The sequence below is a fragment of the Barbatula barbatula genome (assembly GCF_947034865.1).
Source record: "Barbatula barbatula genome assembly, chromosome: 10".
NCBI classification, from domain to species: Eukaryota; Metazoa; Chordata; class Actinopteri; order Cypriniformes; family Nemacheilidae; genus Barbatula; species Barbatula barbatula.
Genome location: NC_136773.1, coordinates 14,726,372 through 14,746,352, shown reverse-complemented (window position 1 = coordinate 14,746,352; position 19,981 = coordinate 14,726,372). Strand labels below are relative to the sequence as shown.

At 37.5% G+C, this 19,981-nt stretch overlaps 4 protein-coding genes across 13 annotated transcripts in view; 3 read left to right on the top strand and 1 right to left on the bottom strand.

Annotated features, from left to right (window-relative positions):
* plekha7a (pleckstrin homology domain containing, family A member 7a) overlaps nucleotides 1-3,606 on the top strand; it is a 56,022-nt gene extending 52,416 nt beyond the window's left edge. For 8 of the 9 annotated variants that reach the window (XM_079466255.1, XM_079466254.1, XM_079466261.1 and 5 more), the window contains 4 exons: nucleotides 2,184-2,342; nucleotides 2,436-2,569; nucleotides 2,652-2,782; nucleotides 2,885-3,606. In XM_079466255.1, the coding sequence (XP_079322381.1) occupies nucleotides 2,184-2,342; nucleotides 2,436-2,569; nucleotides 2,652-2,782; nucleotides 2,885-2,907 (447 nt within the window). In that variant the 3' untranslated portion in view covers nucleotides 2,908-3,606. Of the gene's footprint in view, nucleotides 1-2,180; nucleotides 2,343-2,435; nucleotides 2,570-2,651; nucleotides 2,783-2,884 lie in introns of those variants that run through there. The other variant, XM_079466260.1, reaches the window with a different exon arrangement.
* Nucleotides 3,587-5,770, bottom strand: cUnh11orf58 (chromosome Un C11orf58 homolog). 2 transcript variants are annotated; one of them, XM_079466264.1, is made up of 5 exons: nucleotides 5,560-5,770; nucleotides 5,202-5,285; nucleotides 4,861-4,921; nucleotides 4,426-4,535; nucleotides 3,587-4,166 (listed from the first exon to the last, which is right to left on the bottom strand). In XM_079466264.1, exons 1-5 carry the CDS (start codon nucleotides 5,614-5,616, stop codon nucleotides 3,951-3,953), a joined length of 528 nt encoding a protein of 175 aa, XP_079322390.1. In that variant the 5' UTR covers nucleotides 5,617-5,770; the 3' UTR covers nucleotides 3,587-3,950. The 2 variants fall into 2 exon arrangements, with proteins under 2 accessions (XP_079322390.1, XP_079322389.1); XM_079466263.1 differs by having other exon boundaries at nucleotides 3,605-4,166; nucleotides 4,414-4,535; nucleotides 5,560-5,734.
* A 397-nt stretch (nucleotides 5,771-6,167) lies between these two features.
* On the top strand, nucleotides 6,168-12,364 carry cd81b (CD81 molecule b). The gene is made up of 8 exons (XM_079465774.1): nucleotides 6,168-6,396; nucleotides 7,735-7,849; nucleotides 9,825-9,922; nucleotides 10,411-10,485; nucleotides 10,747-10,860; nucleotides 10,994-11,095; nucleotides 11,292-11,375; nucleotides 11,774-12,364. The coding sequence occupies exons 1-8, from the start codon at nucleotides 6,331-6,333 to the stop codon at nucleotides 11,834-11,836; spliced, it is 717 nt and encodes a 238-aa protein (XP_079321900.1). The 5' UTR covers nucleotides 6,168-6,330; the 3' UTR covers nucleotides 11,837-12,364.
* Nucleotides 12,365-12,885: 521 nt separating this feature from the next.
* LOC306899316 (tripartite motif-containing protein 14) lies at nucleotides 12,886-19,684 on the top strand. Its single transcript, XM_079465474.1, has 7 exons — nucleotides 12,886-13,141; nucleotides 13,600-14,444; nucleotides 14,517-14,612; nucleotides 14,693-14,941; nucleotides 15,101-15,123; nucleotides 15,218-15,366; nucleotides 16,387-19,684. Exons 1-7 carry the CDS (start codon nucleotides 12,916-12,918, stop codon nucleotides 16,941-16,943), a joined length of 2,145 nt encoding a protein of 714 aa, XP_079321600.1. The 5' UTR covers nucleotides 12,886-12,915; the 3' UTR covers nucleotides 16,944-19,684.
* Nucleotides 19,685-19,981: the final 297 nt, after the last annotated feature.

Genomic DNA, 19,981 nt, shown 5'->3' with positions numbered 1-19,981 from the left:
ATGGATTGACAGAAATGCAATATAATATACATAACTATCTCCTTAGAGGTGTATAAAGACCTTACATAAAGAATAAGCTGTAGATATACCACCCCTTACATGGAATTCACCATGTTGTTTCTACAGTAGCCCTAAATGGACAAACTGCTCTATAGAGCGCGATTCGTAAATACATTATCTCCTTAAGTAAAGAAAACGAAAACGTGACAACATCTTAAGTGCTGTGTCAGCCTACGTAATGATTTGAAAGGGAGGGGTGGAGGAATAGGTGGACTTTCTAAATCGCTTACAGCACTTTTAACAGGGTATGAAGGTATTTTTGTGTGCAGTCATTTTCAATCATCTCCTATAGCAGAACAAATCAGTCAAGTGCCTCTTGATTCTAACCATCAGTGTCAGATCATCCTGCTTCAGCTATACTCTCAGACTCATTTCAATCTGTTACTAATTCCGATTATAACTATTGCCCAAAATGTGGTAAAGCATTTCTGATTGGCCATGAGAATATGTTCTCATTCATACAATCAAATGGACTTATTACTACTATTAATATTGTGAATCAGATTGTGATTGTTAATGGCAGGAATAACGTTTTAGATCTCTGAATACGCAACTGTTGTTGCTTTCTCAGGGGATCAGAATGAATGTAAAAAATGTAAAGTATTTGGCCCATCCATCAATGCATTACCACAATTTAGTTCATAGATTACTTACTTTGACTTATTTTTTTACATAAAGTATATGAATCAATATCTTCTGGAAACAATATGCTGCATTCAGGGGTGTTTCCGTTTGCACAATAACTCTAAAGCTGGGAGCACACTGTGCGGTTTTTAAGTCCTTTAAGATTGTTATTTGCCAGTTTATACAAACATGATTTCAGGTACAGGGATGTCAAGACACTTGGCAGGACTGTGGCTCAAAAATTGACACTTGGAGGAAAAATTTTATTTGATGGTAATGTTCATTCAATGGCTGTGGGTGTCAAACTAAGAGATTAAAAACTCTAGATTTATGGATCGGATATTTTTTGTCTCGGTATGGTCAAACCGTGGCCAAAATCACACTCTGCGCACCCAGCTTTTGTCACTCTCTTAAAAACATATTTTCTATTCAGGAAATAAATCCCCAAACAATCAGGGAAAGGTCACACGAAAATTTTAATTCTGTCATCATTTACATCATTGACAGAAATGTTTCTATCCCTTTATTCTGATGTGAAAACTGAGGCAATACTCCGAGGTAGACGACAGCAATAGAACAGATGTAGTCTCATGATTATTTGATTCGTGGGACAACACACTAACCCTATTAAACCCTTAATCTTCTTCTAAAAGAACCTGATCATGGTGTGTCACTCAGTATAGATTGAAACCTGAAACACTCTCATACCACTTTGTAAATAAAAGTAATGTTTGTTGTTTCTCTAATAGCTGCTAAAGAGTGAGATGTTTCAGTTCCTAACCAAAGTTCAAAGTGTCAATATTATCAATAAATACTCCACACACATTTATCAATTTCATGATCTCTGTAACATCACCAGCATCTTCATCACTGTTTGGGATTAGGCAGTAAAAGGACGGTCAAATGATTTGTAAACGCTGATATGAATAACCTTTATTAAATCACAAGAAACTGTGATGCAAGTTGAATATATGCTATTCTGTAATATAAATATAATGCTATTTAAATCATTACAGCAACTTCTAGAGGCACCTCATAATCTCTTCATTTCCTAATGTTGAGTTTGCACTAATAGCACAAATAAAATAAGAAGTTTGGAAAACCTGGTTTTTCATTGCAGTGTGACAATGTGAAAAGTATCTCTGACAGATTCCTATGATGTCATGTCTGTGAGTGGGGGAATGAAGTGAATGATTTTGCACGATTGTGTTTTTTTATAACTTTAAATCTGTGTATGCATGTATACTTTTGTTAAATTACACACTCCTGCAAATCAGCATGTTGTGATTTGGTGATGGGTTTGATTCTTTGTAATAATGTCTGTAATGACATCTTGTCCTTCTTCGCCACAATTTACTGTGACAACAAAAGTGAAACATCTGTGAGATATTCTCTGTCTGACAGTGAAAAGTTCCAAATTATGTGTAAGATCCACATCTTGATGAATTATGGTGTATGTTGTCTAAGTGCAGGTATATTGTTTGTTTTTGCCCTAGTAGGGCTGGGAGAAAGACATTTATTTGCAGCGAATAAAACATACAGTGCAGAGGCAGGAGAAACAACGGCCCGCATCGGATGAATGGCTGATGGTCCGTGCCAGGCCAATGAAAGATGATGATTTGGATCCTGTGGACTTTGAGTTTGACATTATCCGAGAGGTACGTTAGAAATCTTCAGTGATATTGGAGTGCTTCATTTTTTAAAACCTCAAACCACGTGATTGAGCTTGGCTTGGATTTGCCCCACCTCAGCTCTCTACACCGCAGAAAGTGCCCATCCCAAAGAGACTCATGGACATGGATCTGGATGAAGACCTGAGTCAAGAGGACAAAGAGGCTCGATCTCGAAACGTAGAAAAGATAAAAAGTCTTCTTGCTAGGTCGAGGTATGAGAGTAGAGTGAGAAATCGGTAGATTAAAATGGATCCGTTTACTGTACACAATAAAGCTTCTGTTCCTGCATTTCAGTGTGAAGTCTGTAGATGGAGAGCAGCTAGATTTCAGTGATCTGGATCATGCTCTTCAACAGCAGGAGAGGATTATGAGTGTACCTCTGGCTTTGGCCTCAGAGGCCTCCATCAAGAGGAAACAGGTGACGGGTGAGGAAAATAAGAAAGCATAGTTTATAGAATAAATATAAGTATTTATTTAATAGAATATATCTCTTGTGCTGTCCAATGACGTTGATTTTTCTTTTGCAGCCAAAGCCATGTCTGAGAACTAAAACATGATGAGATGCCCAAAGATTGACTTTTGTACCAAATATTTATAATTCACATTCATTCTCTAAATAAAACAGTTTTGTATTTAAGATGAAATATATTTTCAGAAATGTTTTTTTATTTACTGGTGCATTTTACCAGCTATGTTGCCTGTTGTTTTTCCTAAACATGCACTTGCAAAGTTTGCATGGTATTACCGTAATTTGCTTACAAATGTCATCTTGACTCAAGGTACTTAATCATTTGCAGTGTTGTGTAACAGAAATAAACTATTATGAACTTATTGAAATAAAATGCACTTTTACTTAACAAAACTTTCTTCAAGTTACTCTATAAAATATAAGAGTTATAGAGCTATAAAATGAGTAAACCTGATTGGATGTCCTTTGTCTTAACATACGTCATTTATAAAGGTTTGTAGAAGTACACTGTTATGAATACTCCCAGATTTATTTGCAGTTTTATGCATCTCACACCCATTTCAAAAATCTTAAGCTTTATCATCTCACATCTCCCACAGGGGCTTGTGATCAGAAGGTTGCTGGTTCAAATCTCAGTGCCAGCAGGTCATTACTGAAGTGCCCTTGAGCAAGGCACCTTACCTCTGATTGCTCTGCAGTAATGTGTCACTGTTAAAAAACTACTTGTAAGTCGCTTTGGATAAAAGCGTCAGCCAAATGAATAAATGTAAATCTCATCACATTACAGTTTTAATCTTTATTGAAATATTCTGCAGACAAGTAATACACAAGAGTCTTGATAAATCTTTATTGATACAGCTTAAAAGTAATAGTTCACCCAAAAACTAAGATTCAGTCATCATGCTTCTGAAATCATACTGACTTAGCAGAGCAAATGTCCTAGGTGTACTATTGCTTTCAATTAAGTGACAAAGAAACAGTTCTCCGTGTGGCTCAATAAGGCCAAGCAAGTTTAAATAATTAGGTACAGACATAATGACATTAAAACAAATCCAAGAAAATAAAAATGTCCTCGCAGTGGGAGGTCAAAAGATCTAAACGTGATAAACATGTATCCAATCCATTTATGTGGCTTTTACAAATGACATTTTAAAACCCTTTTTCTTATCTTCCTTTGAGTCTTTTTGCTGATCGTGCTCCGGTTCCTGTGTTTGGAGCTCTGTGTGAGATGAAAGGCTTTTCTCATCCTTGTGTTTTTCTGATGGTTGCTCAGGGGCTTTTTCTGAACTGGCTTTCTCCTCTGACGCAACAGTGCTCTGACTCTCAGCTGGTGGGTCGGGCTGTAAGTTGAATCGAAGCGGTTCACAAAAGGAAAAAATGAACAGCTGATTTGAGCACACATTTGAAGTTTCACTGTCTGCTCATACTATTTAATAGTGTTATCATTAGTTTTATCAAAGCTGCATGGGAGTTTTTTCATATTGTTGGTATCCAAGGCTTTGCATGATTTGAGAAAAGTGTGAAATTTTATGTTTTTAAACCCAATGCACATCCTTATTTAAAAGAAAACGTTCATCAGTATTATACCATTGCTTGTACCTCATTGAACCCCAGACCACAGTGTCTTCTGTTCCTCCCGGATAATTTCCCATCCATACCCTGCTGATACTGCTGCTCAAGTGCATCACTAATATGACGATCTTCTACCCCTAGAGAAAACAGATAATCCAATAGAACGAAAGTATTTAGCAATGACACATCAGTTGGATGAGTAGTTTGTCTGTATTTAAAAGCTGAAACCTTCATTACGTGAAACATAGGAAATATTTATTCAGTATTATTATACAGTGTTTGTTCTCATGTGGCATCTAGGGAAAAAGGAAGTGTACAGGATGTCATCCTGAGGCACTCCTCATGCTGCAGGGGGATTTTTAAGTGTCAATGGGAGGTCACTCTTGTGACCTTTCAGCCCTTCAGTCTGGCAGCAACATTTCACTTCCGCTGTAGAGACCACTGCTGTTGTTGTATACTTACCACTACGGAAATGGGATGTTGATTTGTGATCCCCAATAACAAGTCGTCCAGTGTGCTCTTTCTGTTGATTTATAAAAGCAAGGTTTTGTGGTCAAGTTCAAGCAGCACATTAAAATGATTTTAGTTGGCAAAATATCAAATTTTCGATAACTAGGGTTCCAACACCTTATGACCAATAAATACATTTCCTTAATTTATATATAAACAAGCTATTTTTAACTAGAAAGCTTTCAGTCCCTTCCAAAATTATTATTTTCCAGGCCTGGAATTCACAATTTTTAAATAGATTTCGAGGTTTTCTATATAACCCTAAAAAACAAAAGCACTGAATGTTCACCTACCTTTCCAGCTCCCATCAGCCTCAAAAACTTCTGCTTCCTTTCATTTGTCCCCAAATCTGCTGCTGACCATTGTGTGGGTTCTGTCTGCATCGAAATCAGATTCAAATGAGCCATAAATATGCTGCATGTATCATTATAAAATGTGTCAATGCAGGATAAAACGGCTATTATTTAAATTATCAAGTTACCAACCACTAACTACTAAAGCAAAAGCATACAATACACAACTTATATTACTACTATGCATGTAGACAACATTTAAAAACAACATCGCTAACAATCTGCTAACACTACTGGTGCGCATCAGTGTAAATAATTACAGAGCATTTAAATATGCACAACGATGGAAAGCACATACTTCGTCTGGAGATGAAGGTCGTTTTGTCCCTTTATGCCTTTCGTCTGAAGAGCTCATTTTTTTTAAAGATATTGAGCTACACTGGTCAAATAAACATAGCTAGCAGCTGTCTGCACTAGCGTTTGGTTAGCAGCTAACTCGCCAGCGTGACACCAGGTTCCGCCCAACGCATCATGGGAGCTGTAGTTCCAACGTCAACGGAAGCCACAATGAAAATAATTATAATAGCGTATAAATAAATAGAACTTTTCAAACAGCAAAACACGTTCTGTGTCTTCAAAAAAGCTCTGTATTAAAAATATCAAACGTGACGTTTTAAACTGAGAAGAACGATTACTGCCGCAATGTACGTTTTTAAAGTTCGTGACATTAAGGTGATTTATTAGTATGTTTATATGTAACATATAGTTTTACTTTACCTTTGTCACTTCTGCTTACTGCCGGCAATAACATTTTACATTTTACAATTAATTAATATCACGTTTTTAACGTATTATTATTACGTGTAAGATACGTGTAAATGAGACCATTATTTGTAGAGCGGGGCAGAGCTTGCCGGCCTTTATTCTGACCCAGTGCGTGTAAACATGAGTTTGTGGGCAGTCTCAGTTTCAGGGTTTATTCAGAAGAGAGACGGACTGCATGCTCATACAGTTTAGTATTGTAGCTACTAACATCAGTCTCTGTCATACTGGGACTCTTATATATTTACGCTAAATCTACATCATTGCAGCGCATCTTTAATAACTTTTAACATCTTACAATCAAGCCATGGCTATAACCGGCTGCTCGCAGTGCATTAAATATATGCTCTTCTTCTTGAACTTCATCTTTTGGGTGAGTTAATCAAATTGAACTGTTTTTAAATGTTTGTTTCCTTTTTTATTGCAATTGTAGTACAACTTTGATGGTTTTTAAATACACGTTATTTAATTATTTAGTTAATATTTATAATAAATATGAACAAGTTTTATTAGTAGTAGTAATCACTTACTTATTATGGTTTTATATATGACATGTATCCTAATGAAAAATGCTTTCCCCACGTTTTCTAACAGTGTTTTGTAGTGTTTTAAGTCATTAAGTTTAAGGTCTTTGGACATATCCACAAGCATGGATAAATAGATATCAATGTCATACGGATAACTTTTTTAATGCATAAGATGTACTATAATAAAACTTTTTTCTCTAGTGTATGTTCCCAGACAGACAAATTGTGTACTTCTGTCCCCAGGGGCTCCTGAGTTAGAATTTGTTGTGGTTTTGCTATATTTTTACAGTGTATAATTATGTTTTTGGGATATGCCTGCACTCTGAAAAAATAGAGGGGATAGACATAGTGAGAGAGAGAGAAAAAGAAAAGATTTCTAAAGTGTTGTAGTAAAGACTTTATACTAGGGAAATCCTTTCGACATTTATTTTTGAAATACATGTTATGATAAGATGTATGTATACCTGTAAGAACATCAATACATTAAAATCACAATAATAAATAATAAAGTATAACAAAGCAATTTTTTTTAAAATGTAATCTATTAATAATAAACATCACTTGAGAGAGAATCATCAATCATCCATTTGTATTTGCTAAAATAACGTTATGGAAAAGCATGAAATGCTTGATTCGAACAAGGCACGGCAAATCATAACTTTGATCTTGATTAAATCTTGATGAACGTATCTGCACCTATTCAGAATTATCTATATTTGTGTTTTCATTTAAGACCTTTAACTTGCATGAGAATGATGTTTTATCATTAGCGCCCAATCCAAAAGTCTCTTGAGATATGGATTGTTTCCTGTCATTGTGCTTTACACGCTGGACCTCAAAATCCAATACGAAAATATATCTTTGCGACTTCCACAATTTTCTCACTGAAGCTGTCGCTTCCTTTCCCTGATGGGTGGAGGTTTTAGACTACAATCATCAGGTATCTGTATAGGTCATGACAGATGTTTTTGGGTGTGTGTGAACAGCACTAAACATGTCAGAAATCTGTTCTTTCCTAAAGCCGAGGAAAAATGACCTCTATAATGACCGCCGGAAAGGCTTTTTAGTTTCTGGCAGAGCCATCTGTAGAATTCATTTCATAATTTTAAACCAATTTATGGATAATAGTGTGAGTGTAAACACAAAAAAAACAGTTTTCTCACTGTTTCTTTCTTTCTTTTTAGTTGGCTGGTGGTGTGATTCTGGGTGTAGCTCTGTGGCTTCGCCATGACACTCAAACCAGTAACCTATTGATGCTTCAGTTTGAAGGGACCCAAGCTCCAGGCACCTTTTATATCAGTAAGTGACTTCCACTACAACTACACATGGCCAAACTTTCATTTCAAATGGGTTGCATGGAAATGTTATTATCATTATAATTTTCATTTATGCATTTAAAATATATAAGAATTATTTTTTATATATTGTAAATATTGTTGTAGTTTAGTAACATGAGTGAAAGGAAAGCTTCTGCACTGTGAGCTTTGAGAAACAATGACTCCTGAAATAGAGGTGCATCGTGGCCAAACAGACTCCTAAAAAGACAGAAACAGGAAATGAGGTTGAATCTGGACACTGACAGGGCCACAAATCAACGTGTGTGTGTGCGCGTTAGTTTACAAAGCCTGACGACAGCAGAATATCATTGCATGAGAGCTTTGATCCTGTTTATCATGTAGTTATGTTACCGTTCCTATAATGGCTCTTTAACTTTTCAAGAAAATCAGAGTTCAGTGATTCTGCACACACACCCACATGGTGTTTTAAAAGGATGAGAAAGACCAAGTTTTACCACAGGGTGTGTTCGTACTCCACCCGTATTTGAACATATGCTTTAAACACACACACATATACACGTTGACCACAGCAGATGTAACACAGAGTGCAGCAGCACAGCGGGTCAGCATGTTGCGGGCAGAAGCGTACAGTTAGTGTCCATTAATTTTGCAGAGCCCATCGGCTTGCCTCCCTCCACTTAAATGTAAATACATGGAGGAACCGAACTGTAGCTCCACCTCTCCTTTTTATAGCACCAGCTAGTTTTTATGATTAGAGAGGCTTGTTATTGCACTGGCCCACCCAGAACAAGACATGAGTTTTCTGAACATGTAATTGAAGAAACTCTACCAATGTGCCCGATAAACCACTAATTAGAATGAGCAGCGGCTGGCCTTACGCGAGTGAGTTTTAAACAAGCCTAAAAATATGTTCAAGACCTGCTGCCCTCTAAAACAGTGGAGTAAATCATCATAGAACACAGAGGATTCTGCGTAGAAATTGCTTTCAGATATTTTAATCTAGAATCGAAATATTTGTTTGCGGTAGCATGTGCAGCTTGTGTTCTGCAGTAATGGAGTGTTCAGAGATTACAAGCACACATGCTTCTGAATGTGTTTATTTTTCTGAATGTCAGATACTTGTTTCAGTATCCCATGGATATTTATGATTGAGTTAACTTGACTGCATTAAAGTGATAGTTCACCCCAAAATGAGAATTCTGTCATCAGAATTGTCATTTCAAATCTGTAAGACTTTCTTCCGGAGAACACAAAAGAAGATGATTTTGAAGAAAGTTGGTAACCAAACAGCACTGGACCCATATAATTCTATTGTATGGACGCAAAACCAATGCAAGTGAATGGGGTCCAGTTAACAAATTTTTCAAAATATCTTATTTTGTGTTCTGCAGAAGAAGGAAAGTCATACAGGGTTGAAATGACATGAGGGTGAGTAAATGATGACACCATTTTTATTTTTGGGTGAACTACGACACTATCGTAAGAAAATGATTGAGGCTAAATACGTTTAGGAAAAATCATGCAATGTTGTGAGATAAGAATCATTGGAATATATCCAGCAAAGGCACATAGGCAAACTCTGGCTCTGTTATGTTGCTGGTTCCTGTTTATAGGAGATCTTCCTACCCGGCTATTTACAGTTTGTATGGTGAACAACTTTTTTATAGGTTTGAAATGAAAAGATGGTGAATAAATGATGACAGAATCTTCATTTTTGATCGCTTTAACCTGAGATTTTGATGTTATTGCCAAACTACATCAGACATGAGAAAGGCAAAATATCAGATTTTTGGCCTGCATTGGGTCGTAGGAAAATGTACAATGAAATAGCCTCAAAAATATTTAAGGATTTTCCATTAATTTGCATTATAGGCTGATGTTCAACATTCAACATCTGCACACATTAATGTTTTTATGCCATCTAGTGGCAGCATGTGGCATATAAAGCTTCCAATCTATCTCTGTTGCTCTTTCAGGTGTCTATGTTCTCATTGCTATTGGGGCAGTTATGATGTTTGTGGGATTTCTCGGTTGTTATGGGGCTATTCAAGAATCCCAGTGTCTCTTAGGAACGGTCAGTATCCAACACACAATGACGCGATTTAACACATAAATCACCGACATTTCAGATTCATCTCTACAAGATATTTGCTAGTATTAATTTGGTTCAAAATTTGTTTCAGTTTATAAAAAACTATTTAATAAAATCTGTATTTTTTTCTAAATAAACAATAATAAATGTTTGATAAATGTTACATGGCCTATCATTACTTTTTATGCATGAGGCATTTCTTTACATTTATGTATTTGGCAGACGCTTTTATCCAATCCTCCATTTGTTTATAGGTACTCTTTGTATCTAAGTAGTAACAGTATAACTAATTTGTAACTTTTAAATTATTTAACAAAACATCTCTGGAAAATAAAAATGTATTGCTGCATGGCCTAAAGATCACGGAGTATGTTGTAAATTTGCCAAGCAAATTATTTCCTGTAATAATAGTCAATCATTTTCGTATCAAATTTACTCTTTAACATATTTTCCTATTTTTACTTCATCAGTTTTTCACATGTTTAGTAATTCTCTTTGCCTGTGAAGTGGCAGCAGGGATATGGGGATTTATAAACAGGGACACGGTAAGAGGGACAAACACAAACACACACTACTGTACTGTATTTAAATGGCTACATATTACATCAGATTCTACTGGTCTGTTATAGACTAAACATACTGAGACTTACACAGAAAACCATTAGCATTCTTTTAAAATTAAAACATAATTTATGTTGTTTTTACAAATTAGAACATTTCAGATCCCTTAAAAGAAATGCCCCAAAGTATAGATACACTATACTCATTGAGTCACAGCATTTCACACATTCCCTTTATCCATCCAGATCTCCACTGAGCTCATTAACTTCTATGATGCTGCATACATTAAAGCTGTGGATCCAGTGGGAACCCCATCCAAACAGGCAGCTGCCAAAGTTCTGGAGGTCTTTCATGACACAGTGAGTTGCCTAAATCAGTTCTCCCTGGAAAGCTGTTTGAGACATTCCTTAACCCATTCATCTCTCTCTCAGTACTTTTCCACCTAACTGAGAACAGAGAGCAAGTTTTATTCTCTATCTTTCTCTCTCTCAGCTTGAGTGCTGTGGTAAAGGGGATGACAATCAACTTTTCTCACCTGTCCGAGCTTCTCTGTGTCCCAAGATGACCAACCCAGTTGACCCGCTCATCTCTCAGGTATCTGCTGTGTGTTTAACTCCAAGTGTTACCAATTCCTGTAAAAACTTAGCCCATTGAAAAGGTACATTGTAATGAATTAATTTGCAACATTTAAATTAGATTTTGGTCTTTATTAAAGAAATACATTTTTGGTGAAATGTTTGGTAATATATTGAAAACCGATAGTGCGATATGTTGATGTTGTGTTCTTTAGAGTTGCCACATTAAGCTAAGGGACCTGTTCTCAGAGAAACTGCACCTGATTGGCTTGGCAGCACTAGTGATCGCTGTCATTATGGTAAGAAAGACATCAAACTTAACACACACAGGTGTAATGATAGACTTGCATTAAAGGTCCAGTGCGTCATTCTTGGGATGATCTATTGATAGAAATGCAATATACATAGCTTTGCCCTCAGAGGTGTATAAAGAGCTTATAGCTTATTGTGTTGTTAAAAATGTTTTTATTACCTTAGAATGACCTGTTGCTATCTACATACACCGCGGGTCCCCTTGCATGTAATGCGCCATGTTCCGTCAGCCGTCGAACTAGTGCTTCGAACAGGCGGGGTGGAGTGAGCTTGTTGCTAGATTTCGTTGACTGGACCTATAAGAATAACTCAACTCCTTTCCTAAAATATCGCCTAAGTGTGTCTGTAATTTTGTGCCTATAATTTCTCTCTGTGGTGTGTCCAGATTTTCGAGATGATTTTCACCATGGTGCTCTGCTGTGCAATTCGCAATGCTCCTGTGTATTGAGTGACGGGATGATGGTCATCCTGATTTTTGCCAGTAACCGGCAGGACATCATTTGACTTCTGGACTCACTCCCACTTTCTCGGTTTAGTTGTCCAAGCACATGATAAGCTCTGTGTTTTGTAGAGGATTTTCTTATTGATGGTATGAGGAGGTTTTGAAACGTTTAATAAAAATGTGATTGATTTTTAAAGACTGTTATGCTGTATTACTTTACTGTTATTTAATTGCATTCGTTCGGTTTAGATTGTAATAACAATCAATTCATACGGCCTAATGTGCTTAGCAACAGATGTGCCTTTAAACACCTAAACAGTTCCACCAAAAGAATTACAAAAAGTGCAAGTGTGAAACTTCTGTGGTGAAAATCATTGCAAGGTTTTAAAATAAATGTGATATGAATCTTATGTAATAAAGCCATTGGGATCAAAGTCAAACAATGTTTCCTGGCTGCACATGGTTTTTACCATGTCGGCGACCTGAACTGTTTAGGGTTGAATTAAAACGAATAAAATCATTTAAAACTATCTTATATCCAGTGAGTCATTATTTTTTCACTATGTAAAAAGTCATTTCAAGTAAACACTGTAATAATAAGGGACTGTTGAATCCATTGTTACGGATACACTAAATCTTAGTTTTAATGCTTATTGAGAAAAGTATTCAGACAGAGAGACAGACAGATCGATCATGCACCATAGTTTAAAAGGGTTTCTTTACATGTTGAAAGAAAATCAGTAACCAAACAGTCAGATCTCATCCCCCATTTACTGCCATAGTAGGGAATAATAAATACCATGGGAGTCATAGGGATGAGATCTGTTTGTTTACTGACATTCTTTTAATATCTTCCTTTGTGTTAAGCAGGACAAAGAAATGTATACAGGTCTGCAACAAGGGTAAGTAAATGATGACAGAATTGTCTTTTTTTGGAAGCTATCCCATTAAGAGTACAGAAATCGTTTACTGTCGCTTTAAAAGAGGCGTAAATATTTGCGTTCGGTTCAAAAATCAAACGGTCTGGCTCCGCCCACTCTGCGTAAGGTTTCGTTTCTTCTATCGTGCGTCCTGTTGCCGTAAAGATGGGAGCGTCAAATGAGAAGCCAGTCAAATGTCCACTGTGTCACGAGGACTGTCGGAATCAGGTGACGCTGAAGTGCAAACACAGTTTTTGTCAAAGATGTATCGGAGAGATATGGAGCGTATCTCCTACTGGACCTTATTATTGCCCCGAGTGCAAGTACGAATACAAGCACCTACCCGACTATACGGACGGAGCCTCGACGTCCACTGCCATCCCCAACGCAAGTATGTTTCGTGAATAAACAAAACTATCGGTAAAATGTTAGTTCGGTGTGTGTTATTACGCTGGGTTCACACAAAACGAGACATTTTTGTAAATTATATTATTATTCGCGGGATTTTTCTGTCAAAAATAGAATCGCGCCGCGAGTTCGCGTCCATACGAGTCTTTGCATGTAAGTTACTCGCGCAAACCGGTATGAACCCAGTGTGAACCGTGTCGGACTAATCCGATGGGTTTGTGAATCAAAATAGCGCGAGAGCTGTTCGAGATTAATGCTTTCGTGCCGTTCTCGCGGTACTTCATTTCATACCCCGTTTCTCTGCGCAAGGCTGCATGAAGTCGAACACGCCTACTTTTTGTAACGTGATGTCTAAAATACGTATTTTCATTTACACTTGCATTAGTAGATAATGTGATTTTGCATTTGTGTGCATTTATGCAATGCTTTGTTTTTATGTAGACTGGACAGTCGGACGAAATATGTCTGCACGATACTCTCCTAAAATGTTGTCTAAGACATTGCTCGGGAAGAGAAAATCCAGTTCAGCATTTCCTGAAAAGTACGGTGGAGGATACAGACTGGGTTCAACACAACCTCAAAAAACCAATCCCACTTCCTCAGATATGATTGACATCACAGACTGTGATGATGATGCAACAGTACAACGCAAAAGAAAAGCTACAGCAGATGGACATCCACATGCAAATCAGTCTTCATCACCTGTTAATAGGAAGCGATCTATGAGTGATACATCAACTCAGTGCACACCGCCTATTGTTGAATCATTAACAAAGAGGAACTCTGCTTCAGTAAGGACGGACCAGCCTGTCGTGGCGTCCTGTAGTGATGAAGGGACACCCAGGAAAAGCACTACACCTCGAGAGCCACCAACCCCAAAAGACATCTCTGGAGAACAGACACGAGGCAGCGCCTCCACCAGTGATGAGAATCTGTCTGCTAATGTTTCCGATAGATCAAGAGAGAAGACCTCCAAGATCAACACTGTCGCTTGCCACTACTGTCCCAGTTCCGATCAGAAGGTGGCAGTAAAGACCTGCCTGGTGTGCGGGGCCTCAATGTGCTCCGAGCACCTGCAGGCACACCTGGAAAAGCCAGTGTTTAAGAATCACCCGCTCGTGAACGCTGTTGAAGACGTGTCGCTCTGGAGATGCCAAGATCATCAGGAGATGAACCGCATCTACTGCGGAACGTGCAGAGTCTGTGTGTGTACTGTGTGTTCATTGGTTGGAGCACACAAGAGCCATGAGTGCATCAGCATCCGAGAGGCGGAGCAACAGCTCAGGGTGAGGAGGGCGTTTATATTTAGATTCAAATCGTGAAGTTTTCCTCCGTAATTAAAAATGTTTCGCTTTCAGGGATCACTTAATGATGAGATGGAAAAAATGCAGAAAACAGAGAAGTCCATTCAGGAAATGGTCTCTGAGATCAACGAGAGGAAACACTCTGTCAAGGTTAGTACAAGATATTTGTTTTACTGACTTGATGTTTTTTGTTGTCAACGAAATATTTTTGGTTTGTTTGATTCCTGTAGACGGGTCTTGAGGAAGTGCGGTTAGCTGTGTTGCAGCAGTATCAGGCCATGCGTGAGGCTCTGCAGCAGGAAGAGGAGCAGGCGTTACACTGTATGGCCCAGGAAGAGAACAGAGTGCTGGGCAGCATTAAAAAGCAGCTGGAAACGTTGCAAAATGCCCTGATGTCTAGCAGAAGCGTAATAAACAAACTACAGGGATTGAGTGATGCACAAGGGATGTCACAGTACCAGGACCAGGCTTTTATAATGGCAAGACAAAAAGTTTCATATTCAAAATCTTCGTATTTTATATATTTCTAGTTTCTCTCACACCAGATTCTAATGGGGTCTCAGACTGTGCTGTTTATATTATAGTTTTTCATTTTATTAATATAGTAAATGTGATGAAAGTGTTTCTTTTCATTTCAGGAATACATCAAAATAGCAGCACAGTAAGTAAAATGCTTCAGTTATTTGGTGAATTGGATAACTACGCTCATTGAGTTGAGATTTAATGACGTGATTGTTAATCATTTGCTTGTCTAGACTGAGTGGATTGTCTGACCCTGTCCAGAACCTTAATCCTCTTCAGGAGTTAAATCAAGGTCGACTGGACTGTCTTCAGGACTGGACTGAGCGGAGAATAGACACTGTGCTCATTACACTGCCACACAGAGATCCTTACAGACTGTTGCGTAAGTCTTTCAGTGCCCCTTGGTTTGATATTGTACTGTGTAAACATTGTAACAATACATTTTTAAGTGTTCAAATTCTTATTACGACTTGAAAAATGAAACCAGTCCAAGAGCGCATCTGGCACTAAGAGAATCTTTTTATTGAACGACCATGGGTGCTTCAGAGGGGGTGAATTAAAAAATATTGAATTCTTCCCAATGAATGAAAAAAGTTTCCACATCCAGGCACTCATTTTAGGACATAAAAAGCCTTTATTTTCAGGGCTTCATCATATTTCGATAACTAAAGAGTAGATAACTAGGAATTTTAAAGGTGTTACTTTGGTATATGTAGTGTCCAATAACAAGTTTATGTACATAGAAGGTGTAAAAACACTATTATTTAGTAATAACAGGCAGTTATTCTTACCTTACTTCTTGACTGACTCTCAAATGATTCGTTCTGCGATTCATCGGTCTAATCACCTCCTTTCCCCTAGCCTAGTCTGCTGTGATTGGTCTACTGCGAATGAGGCTCACAAGCTACAGTGTTTGGGGGAGAAGAGTGGCGTTTTAGCGTGCAGTCCTAGCAAAACGTAGACGTGGACTATATGTAGCGACGTTAATCCGTGGCGGTTCGCGAATCGGACTAGGAACCACTCGTTTGGGTGATTCAGAGTCGACTCCATTTTTGCCAAACAAATAACTTTATTCATTCACCTTCGGATTTACAAATTGGCAGACTGCTTACTTTCAAACACGGCAACTTTACACCCTGCATGAAATGTAATTTTTATGATCTCATGTTATGTAGTCTTTAAAAACACAAATTGTATCTGCCCGTTGCAGGCCTTTTTCAGGGTGCCAATAATATGACACCATGACAGCATTTTGTCATTTATTGTTGTTATTAGTGACAGCCACATTGCTTTTTTCAATATCGGTATGGACTATTATTCGACCATTAGTTGTTATCGCATTGAGCAGAATTGTATCTACTTTTATTCATATTATGTAACACTTTTATTTTTCTTTCTGTAGATGGCATAAGCCCACCTCTGGATCCTGACACTGCCCATCCAAAGCTGCTGCTTTCTGATGATAACAGGACGGTGCAGTATTCAGAGACCCAACAGGACTACACTGACCAGGAGACTCGCTTCAATATTTTCCCTCAGATTCTAGGCTCTCATGCTCTTGATGAGGGCTGCTACTACTGGGAGGTGGAGGTTTCAATGGATGAGGGGCGATGGAAGGTGGGAGTATGTGACGGACAGATAGGTAGAAAAGGGCAAAAGGATACCTGTCGCATTGGGTTCTACCCCAATTCGTGGTGTTTGATTTATGAGAAGGGAAAAGTAGAGGTGCTGCATGATAAAGTGGCTTCACCTGTGTGTGCCACTGGACTCTGGAAGGTGGGCGTGCTGCTGGATTTTAATGGAGGTCGATTGTCTTTTTATAGCGTGGCTGAGGAAGGTGCTCTGTCTTTACTGTACAGTTTCGAACATGAGTTCACGGAGCCGCTGTATCTGGCGCTGGCAGTTTCTAAAACGAAGCTCAGCATCTGTGATGTATTTTCCAAGCCCACTAGAGACTAGAAAATTATAGTTGCAATATTAAGCAACACAACCTACTGTTACATTCCATAAAATGTAATTTCAATAGTCATGACTGCTAAACAGATCATGGAGAAAACAAGCAATTATGTTCAGAATTGCTTTTTAAAACGCGCATATCTACGTGCAATGTTGCACATGATTTTTATTTTTAGGTAAATATTTGTGATTATGAAAAAATAATATTTTTATAAATTGTCTAAAAATGTATTGTATTTTCGATTTGGTAAAGTATAAAGTATTGCACAGTTTACAATTAAATAAAACCAAAGCAAGGATAAATATGAATTCAGGAATATCATAATTTAAAACAGACTACAGTATTTACATAAAGCAAAGCAATACTTTTTTCAAAGTTTTCTTGATTAAATCTTGAACATGAAGTTAAGCCAGTAATACGATTCATTCCATCAACACCCAGAATTTAGCGAGTATCTTCAACCTCAATATACTTCTGGATTTTCTCGTATTATCTTTCAAATCTACAAATGTTGAATTCTGTAAGTTTAAAGTTTCCATTCGTTAGTCGGTCCTATGAGTATTTCATTTCAACCATAGATGGCAGTGTTGCTTAATATGAAATCAACTTGTGCTTAACATGTTTTGGATGATTATTATCCGCAGTAAGACCATACAGCCCTTATGTAATTATATTCTGATTTTTCTGATTTACAGGTGATGCACAGATGCATCTTTACAATAATGTAGCCCCTTGCTTTTCTCTTTTTTGTATGTTTTGTACATATTAATGAGCCCTTTTATTTTCATTTACTCAACAAGAGACAGAAACACTAGTGGGAGTCATATGTACCGTCACACAATCAGATCCATGCAGATTTACAAGTGAATGAAAAAGAAGTCTTGCAGAAAGATAAAGATATGCACATATTAACAGTTTCAGACTTTATTATTTTTCATAAAATTTAATAACTTAAATTCACTTTGGGAAAATATTTGATCTAACATAACCTAAAAATCCAATGCCGCATTAATGAATTCAAATCTGAGTTTTTTTTTCTAAATTCCCTATTTTCCATGATTTTCAATGCGATTAAAACATTACATTTTAAATCTTGTAAATATGAAAAGATTAAACCTTAAAGTATGCCCCAGACATATTCAAAACAGGCTTTGGATTTCCCTGTTTCACTTTTCTCTGAAGTTGCTTTCCATAAACCGATATCCATGTTCTCCACCTCCACATTTTGTGGAACGTCTGTCTCTACAGGCAAACTAGGTTCACTGCCATGGCAACAAACCTAAGCCCTGAGCCTGGCTCTGTCTTGAGTGGAGGAGATGTTTCATCAGGGGTCACTTTGCTTCCAGCTGCTTGTTCACTACAGCCTGAGAAACAGGTGCAAAGCTGTTCTGTCACTTTACCGTAACTGTCAGAATAATCTGAGCTGTTTACCGCACACTGACCACTCTCATGGTTTCCCAGTGTGTATTTATATAGTTCAAAACAGCTGAGACTTGATAAAAAAACTAACTAAATCTGTCTTTTTGAGAGTTGAGCACACACAAAGTAAGATCCAGAGTGTTTTAATACAATATCAAATGATATTCAGAATTCAGCTTCTTTCTCTTTAAAACAGCAGCACGTTTCTGAATATCACAATCTGTTGTGCTGGAAGCTTCTGTCTTGGTTTGGGACATTTTTTCTTCCTTCCTGAATCATTCTCTGTCATCTGTGAAATACATTGGCTCATAATTTTCTTTCACTCCTGTGAGAATGTTAATATCAGCCTTTGGAAACAGATGGCAATGGGCAGAGGACACGGCCAGCTGGGTTATATACATATTCCAAGACCTGTCTCAAAGGACGAGACTTTGGACACGGCCCCTGTTGTGACTGACAATGTATATTTTTAAGCTACAGTAATGCACCAATGGCATTTAGGAGGTCTTGGTATGACATAACCAGGTCCCTTAGGAGGCAAATTCATTTAAGCAGAAATATTCCCTTGGGGGATTTCACACATAGATGACATATAAAGTGGGCTAACAACACTGTGGTTTCCTATTCTGTTGAGAAGATCTTCATTAAGTGGGTTTGACATAATGTAAGTCTGTTATTAAGCTGTCATTCTGTGAGACCTCAATTAGAACGGATTGAAGAGACCTTTTTTGATTTTGTAATGCCAATAGACATTTAGCTGCTCAAATCAAATTTCCTTAGCATGTTTGTTCCTCACAGAATTGTAGGTTTTGTTTTTGCTGTGAGTCCAACTCTATTGTCAGTCCGTCTTATGATGTTTGCTATAACATTTGCATTATCGATCTGTCTTGATTCTAAACCAGCCTTTATAGATCTTGTACAAACAAATCACCGATTTTATCTGCTAGGCCACCACATAAATCTTAAAGAGACTCTTGGAAAATCATTGGCCATGAGCCTCTGTTTCGATTTTGCTCATCTTGTGTCTTTTGAAGACATGGTGGCTTAAAGTGACATGGTGACATGTGGAAAATATTCAACAGTCAGTCATGTGTCATCGTCTGCCCCTGGAGACAAGAGAGCATTGAGAGAACTTGTAGCTCATTAGTGACATTTCACTTTCAGTCAGGCAATGGGAATATGACTGTTTCAATGATGTGTTTGCTTTACTGTTTTAGCCACAGGCTACTGTGGTCTCCCCTGGGATTTATATTCGTTTTTACTGGATGAAATCTTTACATTTGTGAATACACTCAATCTGCACAAATAAAGAATCGATTACTACAATATGCTTGTATTAATGTCTTGTTCACATTGTGTTTTTTTCTGAAGAGAGAACAAATGAACTAAATATGAAAAATAAATATCGAATACTGTTTTTATAGGAAATACATCAACAGATGAAAAGTGCTGCACTATCAAATCATTGCATGAGATCTTTAATATAAAATTGAACTTGAACAACATGCAATTTTTGAACTGTTGCTTTTATGTTCCCATGCTGCTGCTTAGAAAAGATTTTATCACAGAAACTGCTCTGTATCTCAATCCAACCCAGACAGGCAGGAAATTAAACATATTG

Excerpts from the sequence above, each read along its gene's own strand:
- cUnh11orf58 (XM_079466263.1), bottom strand. The coding sequence starts at position 5,616 with ATGAGCTCTTCAGACGAAAGGCATAAAGGGACAAAACGACCTTCATCT. Across the intron at positions 5,286-5,559 it reads GACCTTCATCTCCAGACGAA|ACAGAACCCACACAATGGTC; the intron begins GTATGTGCTTTC and ends ATTTCGATGCAG. Across the intron at positions 4,922-5,201 it reads GGCTGATGGGAGCTGGAAAG|AAAGAGCACACTGGACGACT; the intron begins GTAGGTGAACAT and ends ATAAATCAACAG.
- cd81b (XM_079465774.1), top strand. The coding sequence starts at position 6,331 with ATGGCTATAACCGGCTGCTCGCAGTGCATTAAATATATGCTCTTCTTC. Across the intron at positions 6,397-7,734 it reads TCTTGAACTTCATCTTTTGG|TTGGCTGGTGGTGTGATTCT; the intron begins GTGAGTTAATCA and ends CTTTCTTTTTAG. Across the intron at positions 11,096-11,291 it reads TTGACCCGCTCATCTCTCAG|AGTTGCCACATTAAGCTAAG; the intron begins GTATCTGCTGTG and ends TGTGTTCTTTAG.
- LOC306899316 (XM_079465474.1), top strand. The coding sequence starts at position 12,916 with ATGGGAGCGTCAAATGAGAAGCCAGTCAAATGTCCACTGTGTCACGAG. Across the intron at positions 14,942-15,100 it reads AGGACCAGGCTTTTATAATG|GAATACATCAAAATAGCAGC; the intron begins GCAAGACAAAAA and ends TTTTCATTTCAG. Across the intron at positions 15,124-15,217 it reads TACATCAAAATAGCAGCACA|ACTGAGTGGATTGTCTGACC; the intron begins GTAAGTAAAATG and ends TTGCTTGTCTAG.